Below are 13,430 nucleotides of genomic sequence, written 5' to 3' on the forward strand. Positions count from 1 at the left end.
ACGGATCCCATCGGCCTCCCCTTGTCATCGGCGAAGGAGGGACACACACTCACACACACAAGGCAGTACTGCAGTGTGTACTCGCCTAGGTCAAGAGCTCTGCAGCATCTGAATAAGATATGTGCCAATTAAAGTCTCCTGCACCTCGTCTCGGCCGCGATAATTCACTTAACCCTGGGCTCGCAGCTGACAGGTAGAATTTGTTTACACGTCCCTCCTCATGCAAGCTGCCAGGCCCCATCCTCTACGTGGTATCAAAACAAGCCGCCTCCCACCCCCCTTCTCTCTCTCTCTCTCTTTCTCTGACTTGCTGTTTCCATGGAAATCTGCTCTGGGAAGTGTGCGCATCTCCTAACCTTGAACGTACCAGAGTAGCGTTGGCTGTGAGAATATATTTCTTGTCAAAATGAATTGTCATGACGGTAATCAGTGCCGCGTTTGATACCCCCTTTCAGCCAGACTTCCTATCTGTGTAGTTCATTATTTCCCCTCCTGCTGGGTTCAGCGCCCGGCGTTCCCAGCATGAGGAAAGAATTTGAAGATTGAAATGGAAAAAGAAGCCCCAAGATCGGAGCAAATTAAAACACAAGGCGGATTATTATAGCCACCTACGTTATTGCCACAGAGAAGCATTAAAAGCAGTTTCCTATTTTTTTTTAGGGCTCTGTATGGAGTGTTTTATTACTCTACGGCATGTCCATTTAAAAAGGAAAAGAATCTCATTACCTCAGTTTCATAATTTAATCACTCTGAGATATGGCAGATCTTTTTTTTGTTAAACGCCTTTAAAACAATATTTTGAATTATATCCCAACAAAGATATATTTAAATCGAGTTAATACAGATACACAACCAATTTGCAAACTCATACACAGGAGTGGTGTTATGATGAAAGTGACGATGCATGAGCCGAGGAAAGAAAAAGTGCTCTGAAAATAGTGCAAAGGTGTTAATGCACCACCCGTCTTCGAGTGAGCTCAGTGGATGTTGATGCAGCCTTTGTATGCCTGGCCTGTGCTCTGCCACAGACAATTACAAGACTATAGCATGTGTTATTTATGGTGCATGGAAGGAAGGACATTGATTTCATGTGGGCCGGGGATTCGAATGAAAAAGTTTATTATGAATTCAAACTAATGATCCCTGGCGAGTTTACAAGTCTTCCCAACACTTGACCTGATGTGGGGGTCAGAGTTGGAAGGGGAGCCTACACACATGGCACTGTGGACCATCGTGCAATTTATGGATTTCACTAATAACCCTATCTTGGCGTGCCCCCTCGGAGGTGCAGTAAACATAAATTGTGCTGAGGAGGTCGGGTGAATGTCATGATTGGGGATTGGGTTTTGGGGGGGGGGGGTTCAATACAAACCTCTGGTAAGCAAGTCACAGTTTGGAAAATGACATTGTCCTTTATAATAACAACTACCACACATATTCTTTTTTTTTTTTTTAACACTTGCCACAGCCACAGCACTGATTTACACAAAACAAGTTCACATCACTGTATTATACAGTCACGGTACCACATCACCACGGGGGGGGGCTTCATTAACTATAATGTAGCTTTAAAGAGCACAGTCATCTATGACCTTTATTGATGAGCAGAAGCAGCTGCAGCCACAATGACAAAGTCAAAAGTCATAAAACTTTTCTCCACAATCCCATAACATAAAGTCTGTAATTAATTTCCCTGTGCCCGAAAACAAACAACAAACAGAATAATAATACTGTCAACAGGACACAGAAATGTCAAATGAATACACGAGGTATCACCATGCACGGTTCCGGAACAATGAAGCAGCCTCGTCATCTGGCCTGAGGAGAAGACCTATCCGCGATGACGCTTTACAACCTTTGTAGGCGGCATGTCGTCTGATGCCGGTTTCTTGCTCACGGCCATGTGCTCCATTACCGAATGGAGTGGTAATTACAGTGACTGGAGAGTTCTTCAAAAGAAGTTTGTTGTGGAGCTAATTTATCACATTTAATAAGCTGGTCATATGTTTATTATGTAGAATTTGTATTTGCAATGTTGGTAGTGTTAGTATTATAGCTGGGGAAAAATAAGTATATTGCTATGTAGCTTCAGGGGTTAAGATGCTGACCAAGAACCCCAACGTTGTAGTCTATAGCAGGGGACCTTTAAATCACTATCCCTCTAATGTACTGTTATCCCTCTACTGTAATAAAAAAGAAAGTGCTTGAGAGAAAGCACTTCCACCACTGAGTATTGGACGTAAATGGTGACGCGCAGAATTGTTCAATATTGACTTACTTCCTCGGAATCCTGGGCCGATGTCGTGACTCTGTGGAGCTGACTCCTGGGACTCGCTGATTTGACAGCAGTTATATGCTGCGTTTCACACGTAGTATTTAAAAACTTGAATTCAATCAAATTAGAGCCCAAGCCTGTAGGCATTCATCTTTTCTAACACTAAATCCTACTAATGGATTCTGGTATGGCGCCTCGGTTCCTAGTGCTGAAACAGTGGGAATGGTGGGCTTCTCTCGGTCTTGGTGGGATGTTTCATTCACGGGACGTCGTAATTGGTGGGATTAAAGATGTGCTCGTTGATTCATTCTCGGCCAAACCTGTGCTTTGAGCTGTGGACACTTAAGAAATCCCTAAAGCTTCAAACACAAGCAGCCCTCAGATGATAGTACACACAAATTTCAGATCGCCCGTGTGTGGTCTTCGGAGAGCCATTGCGAGCACGTCTTCAATCTTGCTTCCTCCCCCCATCACCTCGTCCTCCTCCTCCTCCTCCTCCTCCCCAGCACCTGCTCTCTCCGGCCCAGTCCTGGAGGATTCCATCGCTGACTGAATGGTTTGTTTTATCTCGACAAGAAGTTAAAACATCAATGGAGGCAGAGCTTAAAACCTAATACCTCGGTTCTCTCCTCTGATAAACCACCCCAGCTTGCCGGAGCCCTCTATTCCCACACGGAGTCAAGTGGAGGAGGAGGAGGAGCTTGTGCGCAGAGTGCAGGTGTGGGTGGTTTTGTTGGGTAGAGAGGGGAGTGCAGCTGGTTGGGGTCACGGCGGCTCAGTGTGCTGAATGACTAATGGGAGCTTTATGGCGGTGCAGCACTCGTCTGAATACTGGGCTTGAGGAGGACACGCCTCGTCTGGCGTTTTTCGCCCCCCCCCCCCCCTCCTGGGCCCCGTCTCCGGTTAGAACCAGGCATTTAACGAGTTCTCCTCTCAACACAGGGGCCACAATCCTTCGCTTAATAAGCTCATTATTTCACATTGTTTTCGTCCTTTGCCCCTCCTCGGCGGCGGCGGTGGCAGGGAAGAGGATGTTTGATGTGTTTCTCTGTCAGAGAGGTTCTTTGAGAGGGAAGGATGATAATGGATACGCTAATGATGTGGCCCCTTGCTTACATGGATCCTTGCGGTGACGCTAGGTCATCTGCATGAATATTCAGAGGCTCTGTCTCGGAGGGAGTGCTGGACGCTTTAGGTTACTTTAGAGGGCAAACAGAGGGCGCTTTCAAAATAGGCTGACCCGGGTCGTCATTGTAAATAAGAACTGGTTCTCAATTGTATTATCTGGTTAAAAATAGGTAAAATAAAAAATGTAAGTATAAAAATGACAGTGGCATATATGAGAATCAAAGCAAAACCTTTTTGTATGAGTTTACCAGGACCCTTTAGATTAAATGTCTGGGGAGAAAAACAGCCCCAGCTTTAGTGGTTGACTGTTTTCTTGCCATTACAGAATTCCCCCCTTTGGTGCATTTATCCCGAACCGCTGCAGAGAATCCTATTCTTTGTGAACGCTACTGTATGAAGGCTGCAACTAACGGTTATTTTCGTGTCAATTATTGTCTTGATTTATAGACGAGTAATATATTAGTCTATAAAATGACAGAACAATGTAAACCAGTGTTTCCAGAAGCCCAAAATGACAACGCCTTCTTTTTGTCCCAAAATCTTCAGTTCATTATCATAGAGGAGTAAAGAAACTAGAAGATATTCACAATAAAGAGGCTGGATTCAGAGAATTTTTACTTTTTGTTTTCTTAAAAAGTGACTCAAACTGATTCAAGCATAATAGTTGGCAATCAATGTATTAGTTGATAACTAATTGATTAATCGTTGCAGATCTACAGTAACCACATATCTGTATACAGTATAAACCTTTCGAATAACTTTCAAATTAAACCTTGCAAGAAACGTTATTACACACTATAAGATTATGTACAAAATTTGTTTAAACAGGCCCTATTATACTATTTTCCGGGTGCATATTTTCATCTGAAGTTACAGTTACAACATGTTTACATGCATTAATGGTCATAATCCTCCTTGTTTCTCTCATCCTGGCTGTCCTGCAGCACATCTTCTCACCCTCTCTCTGAAATGCTCCATCTTAGCATTTGCTCCTCCCTCCAGAAAGCAAAGTCTGCTCTGATTGGTCAGCTAGCCCGCTCTGTTGTGATTGGTCAACGTTTCCATTTCCAAAAACTCCTCCAGAGTATGACAAATGAACAGTAGCTCACAGTGGTGTTCGAACCCAGGTCTCCTTGACATGAACTTTTACTCTATCTTTTTCTTTGTTGTTTGAGGGCCAAACTAGCCAGAGAGTTTTACATGACTTCCGGTACATTGTGACCTCATAAAGTTATGGAAGTGAGGGAGAGAATTCAATGGAGCTGTTTCAGGCAGCTCAGGAGCCTCTGAGGGGGAGGGTAACTCCTTTTAGGCGTGGACTTCAGGTTTTACACTCTACGGACCTTTTACATGTAAAAAATATATATAACACACTAAAGAAGAGGGAAAAAGTGGAAAAGCATAATAGGGCCACTTTATGGAAAGACAACCTATTACATCTCTATGTTGAGCTACCATGATGGATGTTCTGCATCTTACAGGATGAAACCTCCCTCTTAACAATGCATCCCTGATTCACCGTGCAACAGTAAAAATCAATGGCATAGTTATGCTGAGTGGAATTGACTGAGTGTGAAATTGCAATCAAACAGCAACTATTACCCTCGCCCAAATAGATACTACAGAGATAAATGATGTTTACAAACCCGAAAATTGTTATATTACTTGTTTCAGTTGGATCTTATCATGGAAAAATGTTCCTCTCGTGAAATGTAATTTGGCTCCCTACTTGAGAGAGTAATGCATTTTCAGAGGCAGAATTCGATCACTATTTGTAAGCGATGTTAAGCCTAGATTTATCAAATCGAATGGAGAAATGTCAGATTCTTTTTCAAAACCACTTTTCCAAGTTGCCTATTTTCTCAGATCAATGCCCATTTGACCTTGTTGCATTTCATTTTTTCCTGTTTCTCAAAGCCTTTGAAGAAGGAATGTCAAATATCCAACTAAATACATGTTTTCTACTCCTGAATTCTGTCAGTGGGTTTGGCAGACTGGCACAATAAAGGGTTTCAAATGCTGCAACACTGAATTGGAAAATGTGTGACAATGATGACATCAACAACTGTGACAAACCTGTAACAACAGCCAGACAAAACACCTCTTAGAAGGAACCAATTAAACCTTTCGAGATTTCAATTACCACCTCAATGGGCTTTTCGAGATCAATAACGGAGCGTGAATCTTGACGAGGCGATCGAGGCTACGGGGGTTGGGGCTCTTACCGCTCCATCAGTTTAGAGCAGCGGACGCCGTTGCTGTCGTGGACACGTTCCCCTGGCGATGGCACCTGTGTGCGATGGGATGAATATTCATTTAGTTTCCCCTGTGTTGCTGTAAACTGATATCAAAAGATGTGCGTCCTACATGAGCTATCACTAGGGGTTAAGAGATCAAATAAGCACGGCGGCACCGAGACAAGATTATAAAGTGTCACACGGCGCCTCCTTGGCCCGCTACCCTTCTTAATTTTTCCTCCTCCTCCGCCTCGTCCTACAGTGTCTCGTTCAGGAAGAATATGAACTGGGAAAGGATTCAACGCGCAGAGCTCTCCCGAGCATGCTAATCTAAAACAACACTGCATCTGGCCAACGCGTTTTATTCCCTCCCAACCGAGGCGTGCTGAAGATGCGAGATGGGGCTCTGCAGATCTCATCACTTAGTGAAGGTTGTGGCCCTGCATCTACAGCCCCCACCACCATTCCCCCCCGCACAGATTCCTATCACTTCCACCCTCAAATTGGAAGTGACAGGCCACTCAAGCAGAGGTGTCTCCCCCCCCCCCCCATCAGCGGCCATGCATCTCCACTCAGAGCTGTCAGCCTGATTATATATCAGGAGGATGGAAGGGAGGGAGAGGTTCGGGGGGGAAACCTAAGGAAAGAAGATGTCCAGCTGGAGACGGACCGCTAAACACGTCGTCTGTCCGGCTGCCGCACATCTGCCAATACGCGTACCACCTGTCCCCGAGGCTGCCACAAAACCAATCTGTATGTCTCCATCACTCTCCTGCCGTCCTCCAAGAAACTCAGCAAACCACCTCTCCCCTCCGCCTTTCCTCTGGTTTTGCAAAATTACAGCTCTGGTTCTCTTTGCTGGTTTCTCTCTGTCTCGCTTTTCTGTCTCCCTTTCTTGTGCTTTTTTTTTTTTATCTTCCCCTGTCGCATCCTCAGTGCTTGCTACCTTGAGCCCAACTCATTTACCAACTTTTCATGCCTGTGGCAGCTCATTACACAGATAGAGCTACCTGTCTTCCCCCGGTTAGACTAGTAGAGCAGCGGTGGTTTTCCCGGGGATCAAAAGTAGTCTGCTAAGTGATAGGAAGCGTTCAATTATTGGGCGCCTCTGATGCGTCGGAGGCTCCTAACTCTTATATAAAAAGGACAGGGAAAAAATAAATCATGTTGTTTACTTAAAATGCTGATTTTCGTGTCTCTTTTCTCTTCTCTCTCCCCAGGCGTGAAGCTTAGAAGCTCTCCACGGCAGTCCAGAGAGGTACGTGTTTACTCCATTTCTCCCAAAACACAGATCCCGACTGTTATCTATTGCTAGGGTGGGATTGTCAGCCTTGTTCCTTCTCAGCGTGTCTGATAGTATCTGTGTAGAGAGGCTGACCTCATACTGTGCATTCAGCCAGTCAGACTTCACAGAGTAAACGGCCCCTGTCGAATCAGGCCTTAGTTCTTCACGGTGTGATCATACCTAGTTCTTCCACGGTACAAGATTCCATTTTTGTGTTCAACTTTTTGGTTGGTTTGCATCCATTTCTGTTCTGGATGAATGGATGCAAACCAGCCTTTCATAAACACATGGATTTATAGTAGGCTCCTTTAATCCATTAGGGTTTTAAAACAATGGTACTTTTGATTATCCATCCCTTTGCATTTTATAGCCAGCTAATGTGTTTTTGGACAGTGATTTGCACACACGGAATTCTTGTTATGTTACCGAGCAAAACTCAATTAAAAAGGGAAAAGGGGGGAAGAATTGTGTCCTTGATTGCCACAACTTGGCATTATAAAGTCACGGACAGCTTCAAGGTTCAGAAAGATGAGATAAGAGGAGAGAGAGAGCGATCATGTTTGACTCCGAGATGATCCATGATCTAGGTTTCTATGTCAGAGCTAGCAGTACTGTATCTTCTCTCGGCTGACCCCCCCCCCCCCCCTATCTCTCATCTCTGCTGTGATCGGCGCCACCAATGAGAGACTTGCATCGGCGCTAACCCCTGACGAACGTGACATCTGGCGTGTTAGGTTGCTGCTCCGTGCTCGCCTTGCACGTTAAAAACAGACAGGGAGGAGCCTCTCCCTCCTTTTTTACTCCCCAACCTTACCTTCCAGATGTCCCTGCAGAGGAAAGAATATGGCCATTTACGTCAGGAGGGGGGGGTGAGCCAAGATTCATGATGGTCTCATCACCTTGTCTGTTGTAAAATTAAAATTATACATGCAGTCCATTGGCTTTATGACGCCATTACGGCGTTTAATTGAAATAAAATGTCAAAATGCATAATGGCCTTGGGCATCATCTGATGGTAATCAGGCAGTAGATGATTCTAATTTACATTCCCCATTAGGTGTTTATAAGACATTTATTTGGTATTACAGCCCAGTTTATTGGTAGGTCATGGGAGGCATTGGGTACTGTGTGACATTTGCCTGTAACAAAGTTAGACCTTTGTTTGAGGTGTGGTGAAACAGCACCATCAAGTGGCCTGTGTGAATACTGAAGGCAGTATGAGGGCTTTAATGTGGCTTCTTCTGCTTATTCGGCCCACATGTACCACCAAGTAGTAATCCTATGTCCTTGCTTCTTGTTCTTTGTTATACAGACTCTTTCTACGCAGGACAGAGACAGGGGCAAGTCTGACAATTTTCTTGACCGAACCGAAGACATCTTGTCCAGCCCGATCCCTCCGATGCAGTTCCCGCACTTTGAGGCAAGTAAACAGACGGCCACCCCCGGGTCCAGGGAGCAGAATAGACAGGCTTCCTCCCCAGGATCTCGGGAGCAGGACATCACCTCCGTCCATGTCTCCAAAAGACAACGCAAACTGCTGAAAACAAGTCCCCCAATCCACCACACCACGGATAGCGATTCCTCGTCTTCTTCTTCCTCGTCGTCATCCTCCTCCTCGGTTTCCTCCCCTTCTGCCTTGGGCTCCTTCACTCCTGACAGGTGGAAAAAGCTCGCCGACATTCAGATAGCCCGCCGGCAACTGATGAAGGAGATGTGCGCCAAGTACAAAAGCAGCATCTCCAAGACCATCACGGCTCATCACGTGAAAAACCTCTTTGTGGAGGACAAGTACAAGCTGCTGTACTGCCAAGTGCCCAAGGCGGGCTGCTCCAACTGGAAGAGGACACTGATCGTGCTTGCGGGGCTGGCGTCCAATGCCCAGAGCATTCAACACGACACAGTCCACGAGGGCCACTATCTCAGGGAGCTTAACACCTTTGACCGAAAGGGAATCATGCACCGTCTGGAGACCTACACTAAAGTCATGTTCGTTCGAGAGCCCTTGGAGAGAATGGTGTCGGCTTACAGGGATAAATTTGAGAATCCTAACAACTACTACCACAACCTGTTCGGGAAACCCATCATCTCAAAGTACAGGGCGAACCCGTCCCCAGAGGCCTTGAAGACGGGCAATGGGGTCACGTTCAAGGAGTTTGTCCAGTACCTGCTGGATGTCCACCGGCCCGTGGGAATGGATATCCACTGGGACCAGACGAACCAGCTCTGCAACCCTTGTCTTATAGACTACGACTTCATCGGCAAGTTCGAGAACATGGAGGAGGAGTCCAACTTTCTCTTGCGATTGACTGGCGCACCCCCCAACGTCAAGCTGCCCAGTTTCAAAGACAGGAACCCAGCTGACAAGAGAACCTCCACGAACATCACACAAAAATACTTTTCACAGGTAAGCGCGCTGGAGAGACAGCGAATCTATGACTTCTACTACACGGACTACCTGATGTTCAACTACACCAAGCCTTTCAAGGATTTATACTGACCGACTCCTAACTCTTGAGCCACAAGTCACATTCCACATCTGCATCACTACCATGACAGTCATTTTGACATAAAGAGGCTATGATCACATGGATCTTTGCCTCTAAGCAGAGACATTGGACAGTCTTCTTGATTCTGCAAAAGCTGCATTTTTATGCATACATTTCTACCAGATTATCCTCATTTTCAAACAACTATGTGATGGAAAAGTATATCAAATACTCTAAATTGTCCTGAAATGGAAGTTATTTATTAACTACTAGCACATGGTGAGGTTAAAAGTATAAATGTTATGCTTCTTTAAAAAAAACAAAGTTTATTATTGTTCAACAGGCTTTAAATCATGCTTTACTGTGAGTCAAATAGGATGTGCAAATGTGTTTTATGGTTTGATTCAACATAGGCGCCAACAGGTGCAATTTAATACAGGTTCTAAACACATTCCTAAAGTCAGAAGTGATTGCATAGCCCATATGACCTGCCTTTAGAATCATGATACCAAACATTTATGAATACAGTTGCTTTTGTTGACCTCAGATTAAGATCTGAGTTACCGCCATGTACTGCAATTTCTTAATTTTGGACTGGCTGCAATTTGAATATTGATTTATTTTAAAATATTTGCATTGACCATTTGACTCACAGCCAGTCTAGGCATCGGTATACCTCTATGTATTAATGCATACTAATACAGATATTTCATGTCAATGGTTTTATTGAACATAAACCGGAACACGATGAAACACTATAAATAGTAGAAATCTTTCAAATGTGTGAAGTGCTGCCCACTTGGAAGCTGTGTGCACCTATTGTAGCAATTTTTGTACTTCTAACTTTTGTCGGGTAGGTTTGTGCTTTGGTCGAACACATACATGTGCTGTGGGTCCCCCATCACTGTGGAGGTACTTTACCTGGGTGGCTGTTGTTAAATGCAGGACATCAAGATAAAGTATCTCCAATGGCCTGTTGGTATTACACACTTACTAATCTGTTGACAGCGTTATCAAGAAAATGGGCAATATAAAAGTTGAAAGAAAAAAAACAACACATAAACCGGTGTTTTTGACTTGGATTCATCACCATCTAAAACATTTATGATTTGGACATTTTTTTAAAAGAAAAGAGCGCGTCCAAACTTCTCCACCTATCTCACTAAACACCAACTGAACAGCTATCACTTACAAATCCCACACTGTCAGTTACTCCACATTCTGTATGTATCACATCTATTCAACACCACCATATAGGCCCCCCCCCTGACACTACTGTGTACAATTGTATAATGGGCATTCAGATGACTATCTATTTTTCTATGTATTTCTAAAATATATATATATACATCTATATATATATTCAGTGCTTATGGTGAAGGTATGTTTATTTTCCTTTTTGATGTCAAATTTCTTGTTCTTTCAGTAATAACGGTGTAGAGTTGTTGCGTAACAGAAGAGTTTCTTTCCAAAATATAGAAAATGTCCACCAGCTGAAAAACCACAAGTCTATCTCTCAAAAAACTAAATGACTGAAACATTTGGGCTGCCAGGAGATAACTCCGTTAATTGATTCCACTCGGTGCTTCGAAAGGGGTTGAAGGATTTTATTTTACTTCTTTTGTTTTTCATGAAGATGGATATGCATTTTTGGAAATTATCTCTTTCATGACTTATACCTAAACTGTTTGGTCTGTCGATGTGAAAATAGACCCTGTACAGATGAGCTGCATTCCACATAGTTACCCATCCTGGCTGAGGACATTTGTACGCTTTTGCAACCCCACTGTGTGCGTGTGGGTGTGTGCGTGTGTGTGTGTGTGTGTGTGTGTGTGTGTGTGCGTGTGTGTGTGTGTGTGTGTGTGGTACTGAAAGAGATGTTTGGAAGTTTTACAATCTTTTTTTCCCCCTGCATTTCCCGAAACATCTATAGACACTGCTAAAAGACACAAAGTGAAGGTAAACATGTTTGTAACATTAACTGACTGCTTTGTTCTCAATGCACCACCCAACTGGCACTAAAAAGTTTTTTCGTTTTTCTTAATTACGTCTTGACACACATGTAAATGTGCATTGGTGGAAACTGCACACAAAAGAAATGTCAATCCTTCGGCCCTGAGCTAACATGTCTACGATACAATAAGATTTATTATAAAGGTAAAAAACAAACAGAACCGTTGATCAGATTATCTCGTACTGTAAATCACCAACGTTATATTGAGTGAATGGAAACCTCATGTAAGGTTTCTCCAGATGAAAGTTGAGTTTAAAATCTTCTTAGTTCACAGTTGAAGCTTCCTGTACAGTGAGTGTGATGTTAACGTGACTACATATGATGACTAGGACACCAAAATGATGAATGCAAATGAGTACATGTAGGGGTCACATTTACACAGAAATACCTTGAATGAACAGAATACAGAGTAACACTAAGTCTGGCTACGATCAAAGTGGGTAGCAGTATATTTTTTTATAAGGGCACGATGCAAAGATGAACTGACCTATAAAGCAGCAGTCACTATTCAGCTATACGCTTTGCAGCTCACTGGAAATGTGTGTTATTGTAACAAAAATACATCATGAAGACACGTATTTGCCTATGAGTGAGGAGAAATTTATATCGTCCCAACCTATACACACTATAATCAACTTTTCAAGACCTTTAACAATTTTTGGTGGTAGTACCCTTTACGCGGTGATGGTGATCGTCTGAACTTTTGTGAGTATACTGTGTTGGCTTTTGCAATTCCAAAATCTAATCTTTTGGTCAGATTCTATGTAGGTATAGCCAATATCTGGCCAAAAACAGCTTACCGCATTATGATGAGTATTACTGCCCCGCCCCGCCCCAGCTAATAGTTTTCTTGGTATGTGGGTGTTCGGACAGATTTATCAAAAGCGTAACTACAGTAACAAGTGAATGTATAACTGTTTATTGTTGGTGCAAAAGTGTATAAAATATGATCTTAAGCCCTTTGCCTTATTTTACACTGCCAATCAAATGGTGTATTTCAGGAAGACATTCTTCAGGAGGTTATTATTTCTGACTGATGAGTGTCTACTAATAAATTGTCTTTAGCATTTTTCAATGTAATCTCTTTTCTTCCCCTTTCCTTGCCGTTGCATTGTCAGTTTCATTGTCTCTTGTCCAATGTGGTGTCTGATCATTGAATAGTCTGTTAATGAGCTCCAGGATGAGAATGACTAGAATGAGGCTTTGATTTGGCTTATTGTTGATCTGTGTATTTTTATTTTTGCCTATTTCCGTCATGTTTTTGAATGCATAAACAAAAAAAAAAAAAAAAAACAAACAATATTAACAGTCCGCAGCTATTCTGCAGGCACAGCGGTGCTTTGAGCTTATGGCTAAAGTCAGCATGCTAACATGCTCACAATGACAATAACATGGTGATGTCGGATAAACTTTTAGCCAGGCTTCGTCAAGTGTGTCGTTGACGAGCAGTTGAGAATTTTTATTTTATGTGCTTCTAAAAACCTACTGGGAAAAAGCAGCCCAGCACAACGGAGGAGCCAACGACAGGTGAGCCGTCCCAAAGGGGGACCCCAAAACAGGAGGGTCGTTTCTAGCGAAGGGTCCCGGTGTGATCGGGACCTTTGCATGTGAATCACTAGCTGATGCTGATTGGAATGTCACTCACTTTGCAGGTATTTATCCAAAGTATAGGACAAGTGTCAATTTTAACCTGATGGCGTGGGCTAAAATAAAAAAAAGTCATGGGGATCATCATAGTTATGACAGTTAATAGTTGTTGGAACATTTCACTTCAAATGTCAACAGTCATGGTGGTGCAGGAGGAAAAGTAGAATACATTGTCTGGGAACTAAGAATGTCTGTAAAAGATTTTGTGCCAATCCATTCTTGTAGATTGAGATATTTCACATAATGTTTGGCGGAACGTACACAGCATCTGTCAAAAAGAAACGTTTGAAAAGCGGAGCGCCGGTTCTGCAGTAGCAACGTTTACAAGATCATTTAGAGTTGCTTGCCTACATTTTCT

General features: G+C 43.3%; 1 protein-coding gene and 1 long non-coding RNA gene across 2 annotated transcripts in view; one reads left to right on the plus strand and one right to left on the minus strand.

Moving 5' to 3' along the window:
- The window catches only part of LOC129100147 (carbohydrate sulfotransferase 8-like), a 121,467-nt gene extending 111,997 nt beyond the window's left edge, over positions 1 to 9,470 (plus strand). The window contains exons 2-3 of the mRNA XM_054609701.1: positions 6,861 to 6,898; positions 8,238 to 9,470. Of these exons, the coding sequence (XP_054465676.1) occupies positions 6,861 to 6,898; positions 8,238 to 9,422 (1,223 nt within the window). The 3' untranslated portion in view covers positions 9,423 to 9,470. The remainder of the gene's footprint in view (positions 1 to 6,860; positions 6,899 to 8,237) is intronic.
- The window catches only part of LOC129100221 (uncharacterized), a 52,577-nt gene that overhangs the window by 25,273 nt on the left and 13,874 nt on the right, over positions 1 to 13,430 (minus strand). The window lies entirely within an intron of this gene.

This window comes from Anoplopoma fimbria, chromosome 2 (assembly GCF_027596085.1).
Source record: "Anoplopoma fimbria isolate UVic2021 breed Golden Eagle Sablefish chromosome 2, Afim_UVic_2022, whole genome shotgun sequence".
NCBI classification, from domain to species: domain Eukaryota; kingdom Metazoa; phylum Chordata; class Actinopteri; order Perciformes; family Anoplopomatidae; genus Anoplopoma; species Anoplopoma fimbria.